This window comes from Lepidothrix coronata, unplaced genomic scaffold, assembly GCF_001604755.1.
Source record: "Lepidothrix coronata isolate B3197 unplaced genomic scaffold, Lepidothrix_coronata-1.0 Scaffold279, whole genome shotgun sequence".
NCBI lineage: Eukaryota > Metazoa > Chordata > Aves > Passeriformes > Pipridae > Lepidothrix > Lepidothrix coronata.
The window spans coordinates 459,628-478,673 of record NW_016690459.1 but is presented as its reverse complement, the minus strand read 5'-3'; the positions used below and the strand labels follow the sequence as shown (position 1 = coordinate 478,673).

The window sequence follows — 19,046 nt, the reverse complement described above, 5'->3', positions numbered from 1 at the left end:
CAAACTCTCTGTGTGATCCTCGGACACCTCCCGGACCCCGAAGCCCCCCCAGACCCTCCCGGGGGTCCCGCTCCCCTCGGCCCCTCCCATAGCAGAGACCACGCCCATAAGCCCCGCCCCTCGCCCTCTCCGGCCACGCCCACACCGCACAGCCGCCAATCGCGAGGCGGCAACCGCCCCAGGCCCCGCCCCCGCGCGCAGGGCCGTGCGCACATCCGGCGCGCGGGGCGGGGCCGGAAGCGGCGGGCGCGGGGGGGGCAGGGCGGCGGCGGAGCGGGAGCGGCGGGAGGTGAGCGGGGACCGGCACTGGGACCCAGGAACCGGGAACGGGAACAGCGGGAGCGAGAGGGGGGACACGGCCCTGGGCACGGTCACGGCTGCGGGAGCGAGCGGGGACGGGCATCGGGCACCGCGCGGGGGGACACGGCCCAGCCCCGGGGGCGGGAGGGGACCAGGAACCGGGCGGGGGGGACACGGCCGTGAGCCCGGTCCTGGGGGCGGTACTGGGGGCTGGGAACCGGGAGGGGCGGAGACACGGTCGCTGCCCGCCGGGAAGATGAGCCCAGTACCGGGGTCACTACCGGGGGGGTCCCACCCGCCGGGACCGGAGCTGCTGCGGTCGATCCGCTAAACGCGGTGCTTTTGGGGTGATTTAGTCACGGAACGGTGCAAACGCCTCGGCGGGGCTGTGACCGGGGCAGCCTCGGAGGGTCCCTGCGGGAGCGGGGGTGTCTCGGGGGTGCGGGGACACACGTTCCCGGGGCTGGAGCGACTCACCGGGCAGGCAGGTGTGTGCCAGGGGATTTGTGCTGGACAGGCAGGTGTGTGCCAGGGGATTTGTCTTGCACAGGCAGGTGTGTGCCAGAGGGCTTATCCTGGACAGGCAGGTGTGTGCCAGGGGTTTATCCGCCTTCCCACACTGACTTGCCGCAGCCCGGAGCGAGGATGTTGGTGTGGTTTGTGCTCCACGCCCCAGGTACCGTCTCCGTCTTCCCGGGGTGGTTCCTGCCCTCAGCCTGTTGCTGATTCCTCCTGCTGCATCCTGGCGGTGCTTAGGGTGGGACAAGCGTGGCATTGCTCTGGGTTTTGTGATGCTGAAATGAAAAAATAACAGTGTGAATGTTTTACACATCGAGTCACAGGATTTTTGCCCATCTGGGATTCTCCAGGACCTGTGCTGTAGGTGCACTGGAAACCCAGGAATCCATGGCATCAAGGAACTGCTGTGTTCCCATCCTCTTCCAGAGGCGATCCTTGTGTCCCTGGAATATTGCTGAGCTTTCTGGAAGCCAAAAATACCCCCTATTATTCATGTAGAAAGTTCAGCCAAGCAGCCTGTGCTGGAGCAGGCACAGCTCAGGAGGGATGCTGACGAGCTTCCATGCTCTGAATTCCTGATATGGAGCTTGGTGCTGTGTCCAATTTAGCTTAGATCCGAGATCCTCAGTTACTTCCCTAGTGGATTCATTGCCCTGGCAGGGAATGGAAATGAGAGGAGTGTGGCAACAGAGTCTGGCAAATGCAAACCCCCTAATCCAGTCAATTGTGGTGAAAAAGGAATCTTTGCTCTAGTGCGGAGCGAGGCGACAATTTAACCGTCTCTTAATGTGTGAATAAAACACCAAATAACATTTTTAATGGCTTTGTTATATGGGAGAGCTGGAATAGAGGCCAGATGGATTTTTTTTTTTAAAAGCACTTTTGGTTTTCTAAATAAAGTGGATGTGACATAGCAGGAGCAGCCAGCACGGGTTCTGGCACCATGTCAGAAAGTATTGTTGTACTATAAACAGCCGAGATCTCTGTCCTGGCAGCTGCTGGGACCAGCAATAGCTGTCTTGTGTTCGTGGCTGGTCCTGACCACTGACTAAATTCAGGCATTTGACTCCTGTCTTGCTTCAAATAATTCCTTCCTTGATGAGCTGAACTGTTTAAAAAAAAAAAAATTCTTTGGGCTTTTGGCAGATATAAATGTTGGAAATCATCTGGTAGCTGATCCCCTGAGATATTCCAGTGTCAGCTCAGAAATAAACTGTGGTATGTTCCTAATTTAGTTGTCCCATCTTTATTTCTCTTGCCCGTAGAAACAGGAAGTCGCTGATGCAAATCTCATGGTGCTGACAGCAGTTTGTCGGGCTTCTCACAGCTCAGTGTGAGCAGGAGCGTAGGTTTGACTTGCTTTGGCTATAAAACCAACATTTGTGTCTTCCAGAATGTCTAAGGAAGGGCTCAGGTTAATGTGCTGTCTCAGGCAACCGAGTAATTTAATTTGTGCTGGTTTTATGAGAGCTTGCTCCCCACTCTGAGGAGCCTTTGGCTGGGATGTGCCACTGCTCGATGTTCCTCGAGCAGGAGACTCCTCTTGCTGTGATGTCCAGGGCTGGCTTTGGGGTAACTTTTGGTGTTTTTACAGATAAAATCCCTTCTCTTTATTGCTCTGCTCAGTGTATCCAAACAGTCTCGCTGTAGATGGAGCCTGTTTTTGGTACAGCGTGTTCAAAGCCGTGTTCCCAAGCTGTGATGGAAATAAAGGGCAGTTGATACATTAACAAATGTGCTGTGAAAAGGAATGGCCTCCCTGGCCCACAGTGAAATGTGTGTTTGCTGCGAGCCCATCACTTCCGCTCCATTGGCAATCGGAGTTCAAGTGAATTTAAACAAGACCTGGGTTTAAATCCTGCAGGGAGAGCTTCCTCTCCACTCTGGAGAACTCCAACCCCTGGAAAGTCTTCCTCATCCCTCCAGAGCACAGGATGATGTGCAGAACAACAATGACTCTTTGATGATCTGTGTGTCTCAGCCTCCCCTTTAGAGAAGGGAAATGAGACCTGATTATTTGCACTGAGATTTGTGAAGTCAATTTGTCACTTGCTGTCAAATTATTTTTACATTCAAAGTGATCCATGGACAAAACACTCTCTAGCTGTAGCCCAAGCAGGTCCTCTTTTTGATTATTTTTATTTTCCTTGCTAAATGTTAATCTCTGGATTACAAGCTCTGTTTTAGTTACGACTAAATCTTTTTATTTCACTCCATATGGGTATGCAGGCAGCAGAAATAGCTGCATCCACAGTGCAAAGAGCACAGGGGAGGGTGAGTCAAGAGACTGACTGAGATCCAGGACTTTGGGCTGCCTGCACTTAGTTCTCATTTTGCTGCCAATTTACCAAGTGACTTATCTTGTAAGTTGCCCTAATGCCACCCATTAAAAACAAATTAAAATGAGTTCACCATCTGCCCCATAGCACCAGGTTTACAGAGCACTGTGAGTTTATGGCTGCTGTCAGGAAAAACAAGGAAGGGCATGGCAAATTGGCAGGGAGAGTGGAAGGAATGTGTGTCTCAAGGAACAGTGGGATGTTAAAGGACATTAATCCCAACAGCTGATGTGATATGCTCCTCGCAGCAGCGTGTTTTACTGCTGGGGGTAGGAAGCAGCCCTTCCATCTGGACTTTCTGGTTTGTAATCCTGATTTGAACTGCAGTTTGCCACTGGGTAATGGGGCTGATCAGATTAGAGCCTCGCCTGGAATGTGGTGGGGATCAGTGGTGCAGAACAGCAGCTTTGTCTGCCCAGCACACCCGGTGTCCTTCCTGAACCCCCTGCGTTACATCCCTCTGCCTTGCTGCTCTCAAAGCCAGGCAGAGCTCCCTTAACAGGTGGCTCTTTTGGGGGAAAAAACCCACACTTTGAGCGTGCTGAGAGCGGGGGAGGCAGAGCTCTGCTCTTGGCTGTGCTCCCACGGGGAGACGTGAGCCCTGTTCTGGATGCAGCAGAGAACTGAGGATCCTGCGGTCGGGATTTCTACATGGCACAGAATTCAAGAGGCAGAGGTGTCATTACTGTGATTATAGGGGTGGCTGCCATCGAGTTTCAGCTTCTCTGAACTCTTTCTTGTGTATCTGGAAGCCGTCCAGTCACTGCTGTCTAGTTTTATGCACAGCCTGTCCTCTGGCTCGCTCTTGGGCAGAGGAGGAAACCGCTCTTTTCCTCTTGGAAGGGGGGTGGCCTCTCCCCTGCCCCCCCCAGCAGTGCTGCTCCTCCTCATGCAACCAGGGGAAAGAGGGGTGGAAAATGGCCTTGTTTGTCTTGTGACATCAGCGCTGCTGCTCGTGACTAATGCTGGATCTGCCCCACATCCTCTGGAAATTAGGTGAAAACATGCACTTTGGAGCAGGGCTGAGAAGGCTTGTGAGTGAAAGCAAAACCCTAGTGAGAACGTGAGGTTTCATTTCTGAGGGGATCTGGTATCAGTTCATCGTTCAGCTGAGTAAACTCTGCCTCCCTCTTTGAGTATTCTAGGGAATATTTTGGGAAAGACCCTCTGCTCCAGGAGCTGGAGCTTTTGCAGGCTCTAGCAGTGAGAAGGAAGCTGTGTCCAGGCCATAAGAGTGATTCATGCTGTAAAATCTTTTGATGAGTGGTGATAAGATAAAAATGCAATTGGTGACTTGCTGCTCCCTCCCTGCATTCCCTGTGCATTACTGTGCTCCGAGCGTGACCCATCTTGTTGCTTGGTGCAGAGGCTCTGCAAAGCAGTAATTAATGGAAAGTTTAGATGACTTTTAAGACTTTTCCAGATGAGATGCTGCAAATGGCTTGTGTGCCTCCACCTCTTTCCTGTGCAGTGCCTGCAGAGGAGGCAGTAGAGGAAGAACAGGGGCGCGTTGTTGCAGCAGCGGCTCTGCCGCCCCAGCTCGTGCAGCTGCTCCTCTTGGCGTGTGCCAGGGCGGCTCCTTCTGCAGGCTGAGGCTCTGCACTGTAGTGATGCTGGGCTTACAGATGTTCCCTGCAGGAATTCAGGGCCCCAGGGGGTCCCTGTGGATGCATTTGCAGGGTCAAACCCTCTGGTTTTCACCTGGAGCGTGTGAGCTCCCAGCAGAGCAGTTGTGCTTCATTTGCTGTGTGGTCGCAGCTGGGACTTTGGCCAGGAACTGACTGCAGTGAGATTCTGGGCAGACTGGTGTGTTACTTGTGTCACTACAAGGTTAGAAGGCGGAAGTTTTGTGTCGTTATACATGTAAGAAGTTCTTAAAATGGAATAGAAAGTATTAAAGGAGCGACTGTGGCAATAGCAAGTGGCTGTTGTGTAATCTGACTGTCTTTGCTAATGTGAGGGCATTTGCTGTCCATCATCAGGGTGCAGAGCTGGGTAGGAATTATTCTCCTGGAACTGGTAGAGCTTGTACCAGACAGCTGATAAACCCTCTGCAGTGTTTGGCACCCGAGTTCCACACTGTCAGAGGATGCAAATAATTGCCTTCTGCCTCTGCAGGTTGCGGACAGCGGTCGATATGGAAAGGCTGGTTGAACGGTTGGAGAAGGCTGTGGAGCGCCTGGAGACGGTGTGCCAAGGGCCTGGCATGTGTGGAGAGGGCTCCTCCAAAGGTAAGGCCCAAAGCAGCTCCCCGGGGCAGCCTCTGTGCTGAAGGCCTGGCCGGGCAGTGCCGGGCACCGGCAGCAGCTGTGCTGAGCTGGCACAGGGCACTCGTGGGGCTCTGGGGGAGCTGGCCCTGCTCAGGGGGAAGTGGGGTTGGGAGCAGACCCTGCACAGGCACAGAGGGCTGTGGTTACTGTCCTGTGAAGATAAGAACTTCCTGTGGCTGCAGCACTTCCCTCCAGGCTGAGCCTCCTGCACTCGGATGGTGTGCCCCAGGTGGGAGGTACAGCCTGGGAGCTCAGTGCCTGTGTGGGTGCTCCCAGTGCCTCCCAGTGATCCCTGTGCCCTGTTTCCTTCTCTGCAGGAGTGGCTCAGTACGTGCAGGCTTTCGATGCCCTTCTGTCTGGCCCAGTAGCTGAATACATGAAGATCAGCAAAGAAGTCGGCGGGGATGTGCAGAAACACGTAAGGACTCGTGTTCTCCCTCTGCTCTGGAGAGATGCTGCGTGTCCTTCAGGGCTGCAAGGGCCACGTTTGCTGTCAGTGTCTGCATTCCTTTAGTGCTGCATTCTAGGATCTTTGTAATCCCTGAGGATTCAAAACAGATGCCCAGATAACCTCCAGCAGGTTGCCACCTACGCACACACGATGAATCAAACCTGCTCCTGGAAATCTTAGGTAGTTAAGTGCCTGGCTCTCTCTAGACCTTGGTGCAGGCCTTTAGGAGGCCTGAAAACTACCCAGCTCAGGAGCTGTTACACTCTTTTGAGGTTTCTCTTGAGGATGGCTGTCTCCAAAATACGTGGTTTGAGATCAGTGTAGCTGCTTCCTCCCAGAGCAGGAGCTGAGGGTGGTGGGATGACTTGTTAACATGAGTCTGGGTGCAAGGGAATCTCTCTCATGTTTGTCTCTGTCCTTAGGCTGAGATGGTTCATGCGGGTTTGATGAGTGAAAGGGCTCTTCTGGTGGTGGCATCTCAGCATCAGCAGCCAGCAGAGGTGAGTCTGGGACGTCTCCGATCAGAAACCTTGTGGGCTCTTCCCTTGGAGTCAGGGGTGTCTGTGAGTGTAGGGGAGCCTGGGCTGTTACAGCTGCTCCAAAAGAGGAACTGGAGGAGCACTGGGGACACTTGCACACCTGAGTGACACTTGCTGAAGGCATGAACTGCTCCGGGTGCTCCCCCAAGACCGAGCAGAGTTCTGGAGGTCGATTCTTAGAGCTGCAGAACTGGCATTTTCCAGTTGTTGCAGCAACAATTGTTCTGTAGCTGTTGGAGCAGCTTGTGAGTGTCACCTCACAGCCTCTGTCTCCAGTTTCACCTGGCACCAGCACTGCACAATCACTGCTCCCTGAGAACCTGCAGACAGGAACTTGTCTGAGCCAGGAGCCACACTGGGATTTGTGTAGCGTGTGCTTTTCATTATGTGATGCTCACAGACTTTCAGGCATCAAACTCCTCCTGGAGCAAAACAGACACTTCTGTCTATTGAATGGCCTCTGAATAATAGCTGGGCTTTTAGGATTGATTTGTCCTTAGCAAGTAATTCAACACTTCACCCTGGGCTGCTGCTTCTCAGCAGGATGTGTGGCTGAGAATCTGATCCTGAATGTATTGGATTTTCCCTGCTGAGAACTGTTTTTCCTGAGCAACAGGATCCCACCTTGCTTTTTGCAGTTATTATCTGGCTCAGCCATGGCTTCTACTGTTACCTTGTGGGAGCTGGATTTCTGTGCTCCTTTCCTAGTCACTGCAAAATAAATCTGCATCTTTTTCCCCAAACTCAGCATTGGAGGGTTGTTTATCTCTCACCAGGCTGGCTGGGATGCTCTACGTAGCCTCCAGCCTGAGAATCTGCTTACAGATCCCACTGACACGTTATTTAAATAAAGGATTATGAACAAAGAACACCTTAATCTAGGTTAGGTCTTTGTGCAGGTTGTCTGGCAGGAGTCTAGTTCTGGAGCAGCCAGTTTAAAATGCAAAATGTGTGAACTCAGTGCTTGTGGTGAAGAATTTCCCCATCTTGTGACTGGACAGTGGCACTAGGCCAGAGCTTCTGGAAGTGTGGCCTGGCCAGTGGTGCTTTGGGACCTCTCAGTTTTCATCTAAACAGGGGAAGGGACAGCAAGAGAAGCTGAGGCTTTGAAAAGCAACTTTTGCCCAAATTTGTCTCTCTCTGCTGCCACCAGCAGGAGACTTTCTAAGTGTAAAGGAACGAAAAGTTGCCTAAGAGGCAGCTCTGGAAACATGTAACCTTCTTGTTGCTTTGCTCTGACCCCAGAGCCCTTTTTAGCACTTCCAGTCAGCATTCCAAGTGAGCAACGCACAGAAACAGTTTTTACCATCCAAATACTAAAGGTTTGGATTGATTTGAGAAATAACTGGAATCCTGAAGTCTGGCTTGGTAGGATGACCTTTGAACTTGCTGTGACTCTTGATTGTGGTGCAGGCTGCAGGTCCCAAACCTGCCCAGCACCCCTTTCTCTGAGGGTTTGAGAAGGAGAGGAAAAATGTAACAAACTGTCTTGGAACAAAAGAATCCAGGAGAGGCAAATGCTATTTCTGTCCTGGTTACTAACAAGCTTTGTCAGTGTCTCCTGGATTGAACATGAGTCACAGTTCTTGGCGTACTCCCATCGTACCAATCCGACTGGGAGCAATGACTTCAGCCCTGGAGGAGCTGGGCTGTGGGGCTGAGCTGGGCTCGAGGGGAGGGCCAGGCCTGGGCAGGAGCTGGAGCAGAAACTTGTGCCAGTTGGAATCTTCTCCTGAGTCACCATCATCTCAGCAGAGCCGCCCATGAAGACGTGCAGCCGTTCCAGAGCAATGCTAATTAATCTTCTTACTTGTTATTGTCCCTCTGCAGAATGCCTTCTCAGCACTCCTGAAACCCATCTCGGAGCAAATCCAGGCGGTGCAGAATTTCAGGGAGAAGAACCGTGGTAGCAAAATGTTCAACCACTTATCTGCTGTCAGCGAGAGCATCCCAGCCCTGGGCTGGGTGGCCATGGTAAGGACTGCAGTGGGGAGTGGTTGGACTGGTGGGAAAAGTCTGGCTTACTGCTCAGCTGTTCCAATGTGTTCTTTCTGCTCTAGGCTCCAAAGCCTGGTCCTTATGTGAAGGAAATGACTGATGCTGCCATGTTTTACACCAATCGGATCCTCAAGGAGTACAAGGATGTGTAAGTTCATCTTATCCCTTAAGGATGTCGTTGAACTCAGTTTGCTGGGTGTGAAGGGGCTGCTCCAGTATCTGACCACAGCCTCCTTGGTCTTTCATTCCTCCTTCTTTGATCTCCTTGTGTCCTCAGAGATAAAAAGCAAGTGGACTGGGTGAAAGCTTATCTGAGTATCTGGACAGAGCTGCAGGCCTACATCAAAGAGTATCACACCATAGGGCTGACCTGGAGCAAAACAGTGAGTGCTGGCTCTGTCAGCAGGAGCTGATCATTGCATGACTATTGCAGCAGAAACGGAGCTTGTGCAAGTGCCTTTTCTCTTCTCTGCTCTTACAGGGTCCTGTAGCCACAGAAGGGGCTAAAGCAGCACCTGCTGCCCCTGCTGGGGTTGCACCCCCCCCTCCAGGCCCTCCCCCTCCTCCTGCCCCCGTGAGCTCCAGCACAGACGACTCTGCCTCGCGCTCCGCGCTCTTCGCCCAGATCAACCGGGGAGAAGGGATCACCTCGGGTGAGTGGGAGTGGCAGAGGGAGGGGAGGAGGGAGAGCAGCCACCAGCGAGGGAGCTGCTGTGCTGCAGGTCCTGGTTTTGCTGCTGTCCCTCAGTACACCTCCTTAGAAAGTACATGACAAAAACCCCTCTGGTCCCAGTATGGGGCAGAGGCAGCGCTGAGCCAGATCAGTGGGACAAAGGGAGCTCACCCAGGGGAGAATTCCCACCCTCACCTGGCAAGTGCAACAAGACATTAACCTCTAGTTGGAATGGGGACTGAGCCCTGCATGTCTCCAGTGTAAAAGGTGCAGTTTTGCACCTATTATTTGCACAAACCTTCTCCCTTTTTTTGTGTTACCCACTCAGCACATCAGAACAGATGTGAAACAAAGGTGAGGTGCTTGGCTGAAGGCTTTTTCCAGCTGCAGAGTGGAAGAGCTGGCACACTCTGGTTCTGTGGCACATGTGTTCTCATCAATATTGCATTGGTGTTTCCTGCTCCCTCCACTTGTCACAAGCTTGGGCTCAACTTAGGTCCAGCCCCAATAATTTATTTGCATTTTGACAAATGCTGTCATGATTGGTGTAACCACTGATGTCTGCTGTTTGTGGAACTGCATTCTTGGAGCAGAGCTGGGTCTCAGGTTTGACTTCTCTTGCAGGCTTGAGGCACGTTTCAGATGACATGAAAACCCACAAGAATCCAGCCCTGAAGAACCAAGGGGGCCCTGTGAGAAGTGGCCCCAAACCTTTCACTGCTCCCAAACCAGCCTGTAATGCTAATCCCTCCCAAACCACCTCTCCAAAGGCACCTCCACTGCTGGAGTTAGAGGGCAAAAAGTGGAGAGTGGTGAGTGCCTGGTGTTGGCATGAGTGGGTTGGAGGGATGGGAGCTTTGGAGCAGGGAAGGAGGGTCTCCTGGAGACCTTTCTTGTAAGAGGCACCAGCCTGAAAACACCTGCAGTTTGCTTTTAAAGGAGCTGCTGTGCCCTGCTGCTTGTGTGGGTTAGTTGCTCTGCATTCAGAAAATGAAGGGTGTTTTCCCTGCCTTTTCAGGAAAACCAGGAGAATGCCACTAACCTGGTAATTAGTGACACAGAGTTGAAGCAGGTAGCATATGTTTTCAAGTGCACAAACAGTACACTCCAAATCAAAGGCAAGATCAACTCCATCACCCTCGGTGAGTGGGAAAACCCTGAAAACTGCTTCTGTGTGCTGGTGTGTTTGCAGAACGTGAGTCTCCAAAACCTTTCTGTGATCTACTCTGCTTTTTTTTTTTTTTTTTTTTTTTTGCAGATAACTGCAAGAAGCTGGGTCTGGTGTTTGATGACGTGGTGGGAATTGTAGAGATCATCAACAGCAGGGATGTTAAAGTTCAGGTGAGCGTCTGTCACCTCTCTCTGCCAGGAGTGTGACTGCTGCATCTGCAGCATCTGGTTCTTGGAGTAGTTTTATTTCCAGAACAGGAATGTGCATCTCTGGAGAACATTTATGAAACACCATCTGTCCTACTGCTCTGCAGCTCACCCAGCCCTTAAGAAAGGGCTGACATTTGCCTCACTGAAAGGGTACAATTTGCCTCCTGCTTCTGGGCTGTAGGGAAAAGCTGAGGCTCTGTGAGGTGGGCAGCAGGAGGCCAGCAGTAGAATATACTCCAATTCCAGTTTTGGTACCCGGTTTGGGATGGTCAATTTGCCCAGCATCCACTGAAATTTTGTTGTAGAGATCAAAACAAGAAGTTAACTTCAGATTTTTGCTAAAGGTGGGAATATTTGAATCCCATGTGTCTGGGAGGGGGGTGGTTGGAGACAAACGCCAAAGAAAAATGCTGTGGTTGCCCAGTCCAAGCTAATGCTGCTCTGGCCCTGCCAGGTCATGGGTAAAGTGCCAACGATTTCCATCAACAAGACAGACGGTTGCCATGTGTACCTGAGCCAGAGCTCCCTGGACTGCGAGATCGTCAGTGCCAAGTCGTCGGAGATGAACGTCCTCATTCCCACAGAGGGGGGGGACTTTGTAAGTGTCTGTTGTGAAATCCTTGTGGAGCTCTGCTTTGGGGATGTGTTTTGAGCCCTGCAGGGAATGCCAGTTACAGCGAGGTGTGGAGGGACAGCTTCTAGAGTCTGGTGGTTGTGAATGGTTCTTGGTGTTTTGTGAGAGCTGCTTCTTCCTCGGCATCTCTTGGGGGCAGAACAGGCAGTGATGGTGGCACAGGAGGGGGCACAGTACATATCTATGAAAAGAAATGCCTAAAGCAGTGGGAGTGGTTACTAGTCTTAGCCATAAACTGATTTTTGATCTGTTTTCATCCTCCAGACTGAATTCCCTGTCCCAGAACAGTTCAAGACAGTGTGGAACGGTCAGAAGTTGGTCACCACTGTGACGGAAATTGCTGGCTAAGCAGAAAAGCACCAAGGCTCATGCCCTCCCCTGGCCCTGCTGTGGGACAAATCTGCTTTCAGATGATTCTCTTAGATTTCTTGTACCTTTCTGCTCTCAAACTGCTTCTCTTCTACCCGAGAGACACAGCTACCTGCCGTCACTGAAATTCCTCTGCCTGGGGTTTGGGGTAGGTGGCGGGTGAGTTATTGTCCACATCTGTCAGCAGGAAGGTGTATTTTCTCTCCCCTCTAACTGCACCAATTGATCAGAGTGAACTTCACAGCCAGTCCTGGCAGTTGGCTTTCAGAGTGTTGTTCGGGTTTTTTTTTGTATTTTGCCTTTAAGCAAACTGTTAATGTGAGAGGAATGTTGTCCCCTTTTTAACGAGTAACGGTGTCTGTCGGAGTCCACAGTACCCAGTTGCTATGGCAGATGTCTTGAGAAGGTTCTGGAAGCTGCCAATTCCAGCTCTGTGTACTAGCTGGTGGCGTTACAGGACATGGGAATGGTTTTGTCGGACCAAAGGGCCGTAGCATTCCACCCTGACCTCTCTTTCATCATTCCTACTAGCTCAGTGTATTTCTGATTGTGCCATGACAGGAGGCTTTAATTACCCAGTGCCACAGGAAGGCTGCAGTGGTGTAACCCTGGTTACTTGGCAGCCTGGCTGGTAGCTTGGAGCTGAGCACCTCTTACTCCATGAGCCCTCCACTTTCACAAGGGAACCTTTGCCCCAGGGCTTCCTTCTTGGAGCAGCTGAACTCAGGTTCAGTCTTCCAGGTTGGTTCTTCTGAACCTGTCCCCTCCCACCGAGGAAGGGGCCTCCTCCATTCCAGGTCAGTTGTAAATACCCGAGTTGGATCAAGTCGGTTCATCGCTCTCTTCCTCATCTGCAATCAGCCCCCATGAAGTGAATCCTACCCTTTTCCCCCTGTTGCTTGGCTCTTTTATTTTGGTGGAAGGTCGTAGCCTCTGTTCCAGGGCCCTGGAGCAGAGTGATGGATCACACAGTACTGTACTGGCCCATAAAGGGAGCTGCACGTGCTTTGACCTTCATTTTTTCCAACACCTCGGGTGGCATAAGCATATCTTAAAATGCATTCCCTCTGTAAAAGTGTCAATGTTCTTTTTCTCTAGTACAAAACTTACAAAAAAAAAAAAATGCAAATTTTTTTTATTTTGAAACTGTCCTGTGACTTGTACTCGTCTTCTCCTGAGGCTTGTGAAAAGAACCTTTCTTATGTACTTAAGATTATACAGAAGATAGAATAAAGTTAATGCCAACTTGCTCATTACTGTGGCTCTGGTCTCTTTTTGGGGGCACACAGGAGCTCAGGTAGGACAAGATGCACCTCTGCCTTGCTTTCCTCAATTCCTTTGAATAGTTTTCCACAGGGAAGCACAGACCTTCCTCAGCTCCCCTCGAAACAGTCTCAGTAGTTGTCAAATCTCACCTTTTTTAGTTGGTTAGATGTAAAGTTCTTTATTGATTTCAGTTGTACAAAAGTGCATAAAACAAGCCATTAGTTGAAAACTGTTCAAGCTGTTAATACCTGCTGAATTCCAAACCCTCCTTTTTCCCCAGAAACGCCTAAATTTGGCCCTTTTCCCCATCCTGAAGGACAGGCTGTAATATAATTCCCCTGCATACAGCCATGTAAGTCTTGCTGATCCCTGCACTAGTGATTTGGGTTAATACTGCCATTGTGTCCTGCGAGGAACAGGTGATGGAGAACAAACCTCTGGCACAGCTGCTCCTTCTGCATCACCCAGAGACCAGACTGGCCACAGCTCTGAGAGCTGAAGCAGATTTGCCAGGCCCTGTGCAGAATGGAGTGTGTCAGACTCAGTGCAAGGCTCAGCCCACCCATGTGGGACTGGAATTACACCAGGAATTCCACTGGTGTGGAAGTGCTGAGCTAAACTCCCTCTTCTTCCCCTTCCCCAGATCCCTGCAGGCTTGGACACACAAAGTGCTGTTGCACAGTAGCATTAACTAGAGCAGTAAACCCTTCCCAGTGCTCTCACAGGAGCTTCACTGGAGGAAGGGGAGGATAGTGGTGTCAAACCACTCTTCTGAGAAGTGCAGGTGATCCCCTTTCACCCCCAGGAACACCAGCTTCCCTGCTTTGTCCATCTCCTGCAGCCCCAGGCGATCCTATGGAGAGAAGTACAGGGTTCCACCTCTGCTCTTCAAACCTCCTCCTCATGGAGGGGAACAAGGAATTTTGTGTGAATCTTACAGGAGCAGATTTCATTAAACACACACTGAAGGGGATCCTGAGCCAGGCATGAACCACCAGTGGCACTCCCACTGCCAGAACTGGCTGGAGAGAAATGCCTTCCCAAACAAACAGCCACTGGCAAGGGGAGGCAATGCCCCAGGAATGGCAGAGACGGTGAGAAGAGCAGAGCTGTGGGGTTTAGAGCTCCTGAAGGCCCCAGGGACACTAAAGAGTGGAAAGAGCAGAAGACACTCCCCCCAGCACGTACCTCCTTGTACAGCGAGGTCTCCTGCAGCGGGACGGTCTCCTTGGCTTGGCCACTTCTGTAAAACCCAAACCACTGCAGGATAAAAACAAGGGAACAGCTGCTGAAGGGCTCCCAGGAGCCAAGCAGGCCTTCAGCAGCTTCTGCTGGAGACTGTGTGGTGTCAGGCCCGTGTTTGTGCCCAGCCTGCTCCTCAGGAACCTCCAGACAAAACAGAAGCCCCAAAACACCACCTAGAAGCAGCTCCTGCCGTGCCTTCCTCACCTCAGAGGCTGGAGGGTCCACCATGGTATCGTTGAGGAATTTCACCATCACAAACTTTTTCAGAGCCATCAGGTTCTTCTTGTAGGTCTCGTTGATGCCCTGCATGGAAGCAACAGAACAGATCCAAGCCACTGGAAAGCCCAGAGACAGGTCAGGGAAACTGCTCCAACCTGCTCTTCAGCTGCACGGGGAGCCCTGGACTGCACCAGCCTCCAGGGTGGGAATGTGCCACGTGTCAACAATCCCATGACATTTGGGTTCATCTCCAGGCTGTAGGGAGGGGATGGGCCTTTCCTGCCTTCCCAGGAGAGGGAGAGGCTTCACCCACTTGAAGGTGGTCTGAGCATGTGGCATGTCCACACCAACCACTCCAAAGGAGCTCAGTGACACAGGAGCTGCTCTGCCACAGACCAATCTCACTCATCAGTCTACCAGCAAAAATACCTTGGGATTCAGGGCAAAAAGTGCTTCCCTTGGGACTCCAGCAAAGCTGCTGCCAAGGAGAACCAACATAAATGAAGTCACTGCTAAAGCTTCTGCTCTCCTGGTCACATCCTCCTCCTCCTCCTTACCCTCTCCTGGTTGATATCAGCCAAAAAGATGCTGTTTTTCCTGTAGTCCTCCTCTTTCAGCGGGTCGTGCCAATACTCTGCTTGTACCAAGCTGGAGAGGAGAGAAACCAAGGATCAGACTGGAAACCCAGAGCTGCTCCCATGGCTCTGGCTGCTGATGGATGTACTCACTGCTCCTGAACAGCTTGAGTGTAGGCTCCCAGATCCAGGGTCTTCCGGATCCAGTCACAGATGTGGGAGCTCTCCCCAGGACAGCGTGGAAAGCCGTACACGCCTGGGGGATGGAGAGGTATGACAGCTCAGGGAGCCAAAATGAAATCCCTTAATCCTTCTGGAGGGTAAAGAACCACCTCTTACAGAGCAGGAGCCAAGAATTATCCAGGCAATCAGGCAGCCTTTAATCCTGCAATCCCATTAGGCAGCCGTCCTGCCCCAGGAACTGTGGCAAAGATAATGGATGGGGAGTGCTGAACACTGTCCAGCTCACCTGGGGTGTTCCCAGGATGGCTCCCTATAAGTCTCCCCCACTACACTACAAAGAAATACACTCAAGCCATGGAACTTCTAAGGAGAGAGTATTTGAAACTCATTTCCAGCCACTTTTAACTTACACCTCTTAAAATTCCATTTCATACCTCCCTTCCCTTGGGGCTTTGGCCTTCCAGATGCTGATTGTAAAATACCCAGGTGGTTTAGTTGCACAAAGGCTTTGATCTGTAGAAATTTCTCCTGAAATAACTAATCCCTAGTGCCCCCAAGGCATGTAAGAAATCTACTCAGACAATGAGTCATCTACTTACAAAGGTCCCTTTTCACTGCTAGTTAAGCAAGCCCAGAAGATAATGCAGTTGGCTGATGCTAATAATTGGGCCAAAGCAGATCACCAGATCCAAGAGCAAAGGGACAGTTTAATTCATAAAGAAAAGGTTCAGAGTTGAGGGAGAGGCCAAAAAAAATCCCATTCCTCTTGCTAACAGGAGCCCCCCACCCCTTCAGGGTGACCAGGAGGTGTGACAGCTGGAGAAGACACTACCTTGGTGCTGTCCCCCGATGGAGATCAAGTTGAGCATGGGAGGAGAAGGGCACCTCTGGGCCACGGCCCTCCTGTGGGGGAGGATGAAGAGCTGAGCTCGGCATGCCCAGGCCACAAGTGCTGGTTCTGTGTGGGCTTGGGCACTTGTGTAACGTTTGCAGAGAGAATTTTAACCCTTCCTGGGAGAGAAGGGCCACAGGCAGACACGCTCTGAGCGCTCCTGCCTCTGTGAAGGAGTTTGGCAGTTTATGTCTGCTTAGTACTTCTAAAGGGTTTTAAATCAGAGCCTGAACCCCAAACAGAAATCACTGGAGATGGAGCAGGATGTGAACTCACAGGAACTGGCCTCCCTGGGAGAAGCCCATGGCGTTGTAGCCTCCCTTCAGGTGAGGGTCCGCGGCGAGTTGGCTGCAAACCTCCCTCACCTGATCGTTCACGTTCATGAAGAAGCTGTTCTCCATGTCCTGAGGGATGAGCCAGGTTAAAACATATCATTTGTACACCTTTACAATGCCTGGTGTTATTTGAAACTCTGCAAGCAGATCACTAACAGTTGTGGTTTTGAAAGAGGACCTGAGCTTTCACAGTGAGGGAAGTGAAACCCCAGTTTTGAGACTTCACCACATCTTTGCTCCCTCCTCTGGCAAAACCACCTCATGTGGGACAGTGACATTTCCCCAAACTTCTTCACAGTTTGAGTCCCTTCAAATTTTATATATATAAAAATAAAATTAAATGTATAGGTATATAAAACTAAATCAAACTACACCCATCTCCTCCAGAAACCAGAAAACTACATACATTGCACATTATCCTGAGAGATTATTCAAAGGAATTCCATAGGGCTACATAAAATTGTCAAAAGCCACAAAGGTGCAGAAGTCTAATTTATTACACTGAAGTGAATAAACAGTTGTAAATCAAGAAGGGTGGGCAGGGATAAAGCTCTGCTTTAGCACAGCATCTATCACATGTATTACCTGGAGTGGTTAGGGTGTGCTAATCAGTGGATTTGCATATTAATCCAATTTAGATTAGGGATTTGGTTTTCCCCAGTTCTTTTCTGCAGGTATTAGCTGGACTTTATTGGACTTTATTAACGTGTCAAAGCTGTTTACTTCACTGAGAAGAAAACAATTAGCAGGGAAAGCACAACACAAATCGTTGTGGAATCCTGTTAATACCAGAGACTGCAGCAACTTCAGACCCACCCACTGGCCACCCCTGCTCACAGAAACCCCAGTGACACCCCAGTTACCTGTATCAGGTTGCTTCCAATCTTGAGAGACAGAACGTAAATCCCCGGGATTTTTTTCTCCACTATCTTTTGAACGTAGCCCATGCTCATCGGGTTACAGCAGCTGTCTCCTGGGAGAGGGAACACCGGGAGGCACCGTCACGCCACGGCCCGGGGCCCTGACCTCCACAAACACACCGCGAGCCCGCGCTGCGACGGGGCCGGGACCCGCCAGCCACTCGCGGGGCCGGTGGAGGAGGGTCAGCACCTCCCGGCCCCCGTGAGCACCGGCGGAGGGGGACACCGGAGAGGGGCCGGCGAACGCCCCTCGGGCCTGCTCGGCTCTCAGCCTCCCCCGCCGCCCCGAGGAAGGTCCCGCCTCACCCATGCCGTGCCAGATGACCAGGGGTGCGGCGGTGGCCGCGGGTTCCAGGCACAGCCCGAGCAGCAGCAGCAGCAGCACCGGCATCGCCGCCCTGAGCGCCGCCATCTTGACCGACCACATGACTCGCCCCCGGCACCGTGGGCGTAGCTTCGTGGGGCGGGACCAATCAGGGGCTGGACCAGCGCTGGGGGCGTGGTCTATCAGGAAGGGGCGTGGCAGGGGAAGCTCCCACCCGGGTCGCGGGATCGAGTCCCAGCGTTGCTCCGTCCCCGCGAAATCCCGAATCCCGTCACAGCACGTGGCTGCCTCTCTTCCCCCGCCCCTGGGACACGGAGCCGGGAGATCCACGACCCCGCTGGTCCCCTCTCTGGGCTGGGGAGACACCTCTCCCCCTGCGTGAGCTACCCCTGGGGGACAGGGTGGGGCAGAGAAGGAGCCTCCCAGGGCAGTGGGTACCCCCAGGGGACAGACCCCGCTGCCCTGCCAGGCTGTTGTGGTCGAGGGTTATAAAGCAGAGGTGTAAGTAAGGCTGTCCTGGGGAGGTTTGAGGCTGCTGTAGATCCCCGTGCTCTCGAAGTGTCCATGCCGGCAGCGCAGCCTGCTCCGCTCTCACCGTGCCGGGAGGAAATGCCAGTGGTCACTGCCTGGCTGCTCCCGTGTTCGGTGACATTTTTGGTTTGCTTCCCAAGAGGGCTGGATATTATCCTGAGTAGGAGCAGGCAGCAGCGTTGCAGGCAGGACAGGATGCAGTGCCACGAGGACAACACGCAGGCAGGGGAGGGGGGGAGGCAGAGCAGGATGAAACCCCTCCTGCAGTGAGGGAAGGGACTGGAAGCACCCACTCCTCTCCCTCCCTGTGACAGTCACCTCTCTGCCCCACTCAGGAAACCTTTGCTTTCTGTCCCCAGATATGCAGGGTTCCTGCTGGTTATCACAAATACCTTTGGCATAGTCACAGGAATTATTGCTCCCACTGCAGTTGGACTTTTCGTCAGCCAGGTAATTTGGGGCCACAAACCAACAGCATATCCCTGGAAAAAAAAACAACACCACAAATCTGCTCTCAGCAATGGATTTCTTTCTTTTCACTGAATCAAAAATTACACCCAGCCAACCCACTCTCCCGAAGAGCACATGGGATGTAGCACCCAGCAAAACAGAGCTCAGCACTATTTTGGGGGCACGGGGATGACTCAGAAAGCAGGAAAAGCTCTGCATGGGACCCATCTGGGTGTACTTGGAGATGGGGAGAGGGTCGAGGGAGTGGAGAGAGGGGGAAGCTCTGTGCCAGGCAGGAAAGCTTCCTGAATTCAGCACAGCATGTAATGTTTCCAAAAATGCCAAGGCAGGAAATGGTTCTGCAACAAGAGAGGTCTGGCAATTCCTCCCTGTGAGCTGGTGGGTGCTGACACAGGTTGGACTGTGGCTGGAAGTGCCCAAGGCCAGGTTGGACAGGGCTTGGAGCAGCCTGGGCTAGTGGAAGGTGTCCCTGCCCATGGCAGGGGGTGGAACGAGGAGAGCTTTAAGGTCCCTTCCAACCCAAGCCATTCCATGATTCCCTGATTCCGTATGTCTGGAGTTGAGCAAAGCTCTTCTGCTGTTGGCAGGAGTTACAAGCAGAGGATGGAGATG

General features: G+C 52.1%; 2 protein-coding genes across 4 annotated transcripts in view; one reads left to right on the top strand and one right to left on the bottom strand.

The window, feature by feature from the left end:
* Positions 1-229: 229 nt before the first annotated feature.
* Positions 230-12,728, top strand: CAP1 (adenylate cyclase associated protein 1). Its single transcript, XM_017836554.1, has 13 exons — positions 230-289; positions 5,277-5,389; positions 5,746-5,846; positions 6,302-6,379; positions 8,249-8,392; positions 8,479-8,564; positions 8,694-8,799; positions 8,898-9,069; positions 9,714-9,901; positions 10,108-10,231; positions 10,348-10,430; positions 10,924-11,067; positions 11,368-12,728. Exons 2-13 carry the CDS (start codon positions 5,296-5,298, stop codon positions 11,449-11,451), a joined length of 1,404 nt encoding a protein of 467 aa, XP_017692043.1. The 5' UTR covers positions 230-289; positions 5,277-5,295; the 3' UTR covers positions 11,452-12,728.
* A 160-nt stretch (positions 12,729-12,888) lies between these two features.
* PPT1 (palmitoyl-protein thioesterase 1) overlaps positions 12,889-19,046 on the bottom strand; it is an 11,945-nt gene continuing 5,787 nt past the window's right edge. For 2 of the 3 annotated variants that reach the window (XM_017836552.1, XM_017836553.1), the window contains 9 exons: positions 18,356-18,445; positions 17,051-17,160; positions 16,129-16,256; positions 15,793-15,863; positions 14,931-15,033; positions 14,760-14,850; positions 14,188-14,286; positions 13,927-13,998; positions 12,889-13,591 (listed from right to left, as the gene is read on the bottom strand). In XM_017836552.1, the coding sequence (XP_017692041.1) occupies positions 13,469-13,591; positions 13,927-13,998; positions 14,188-14,286; positions 14,760-14,850; positions 14,931-15,033; positions 15,793-15,863; positions 16,129-16,256; positions 17,051-17,140 (777 nt within the window). In that variant the 5' untranslated portion in view covers positions 17,141-17,160; positions 18,356-18,445 and the 3' untranslated portion in view covers positions 12,889-13,468. Of the gene's footprint in view, positions 13,592-13,926; positions 13,999-14,187; positions 14,287-14,759; positions 14,851-14,930; positions 15,034-15,792; positions 15,864-16,128; positions 16,257-17,050; positions 17,161-17,413; positions 17,552-18,355; positions 18,446-19,046 lie in introns of those variants that run through there. The other variant, XM_017836550.1, reaches the window with a different exon arrangement.

Excerpts from the sequence above, each read along its gene's own strand:
- CAP1 (XM_017836554.1), top strand. The coding sequence starts at position 5,296 with ATGGAAAGGCTGGTTGAACGGTTGGAGAAGGCTGTGGAGCGCCTGGAG. Across the intron at positions 6,380-8,248 it reads AGCATCAGCAGCCAGCAGAG|AATGCCTTCTCAGCACTCCT; the intron begins GTGAGTCTGGGA and ends GTCCCTCTGCAG. Across the intron at positions 8,393-8,478 it reads CCCTGGGCTGGGTGGCCATG|GCTCCAAAGCCTGGTCCTTA; the intron begins GTAAGGACTGCA and ends TTTCTGCTCTAG.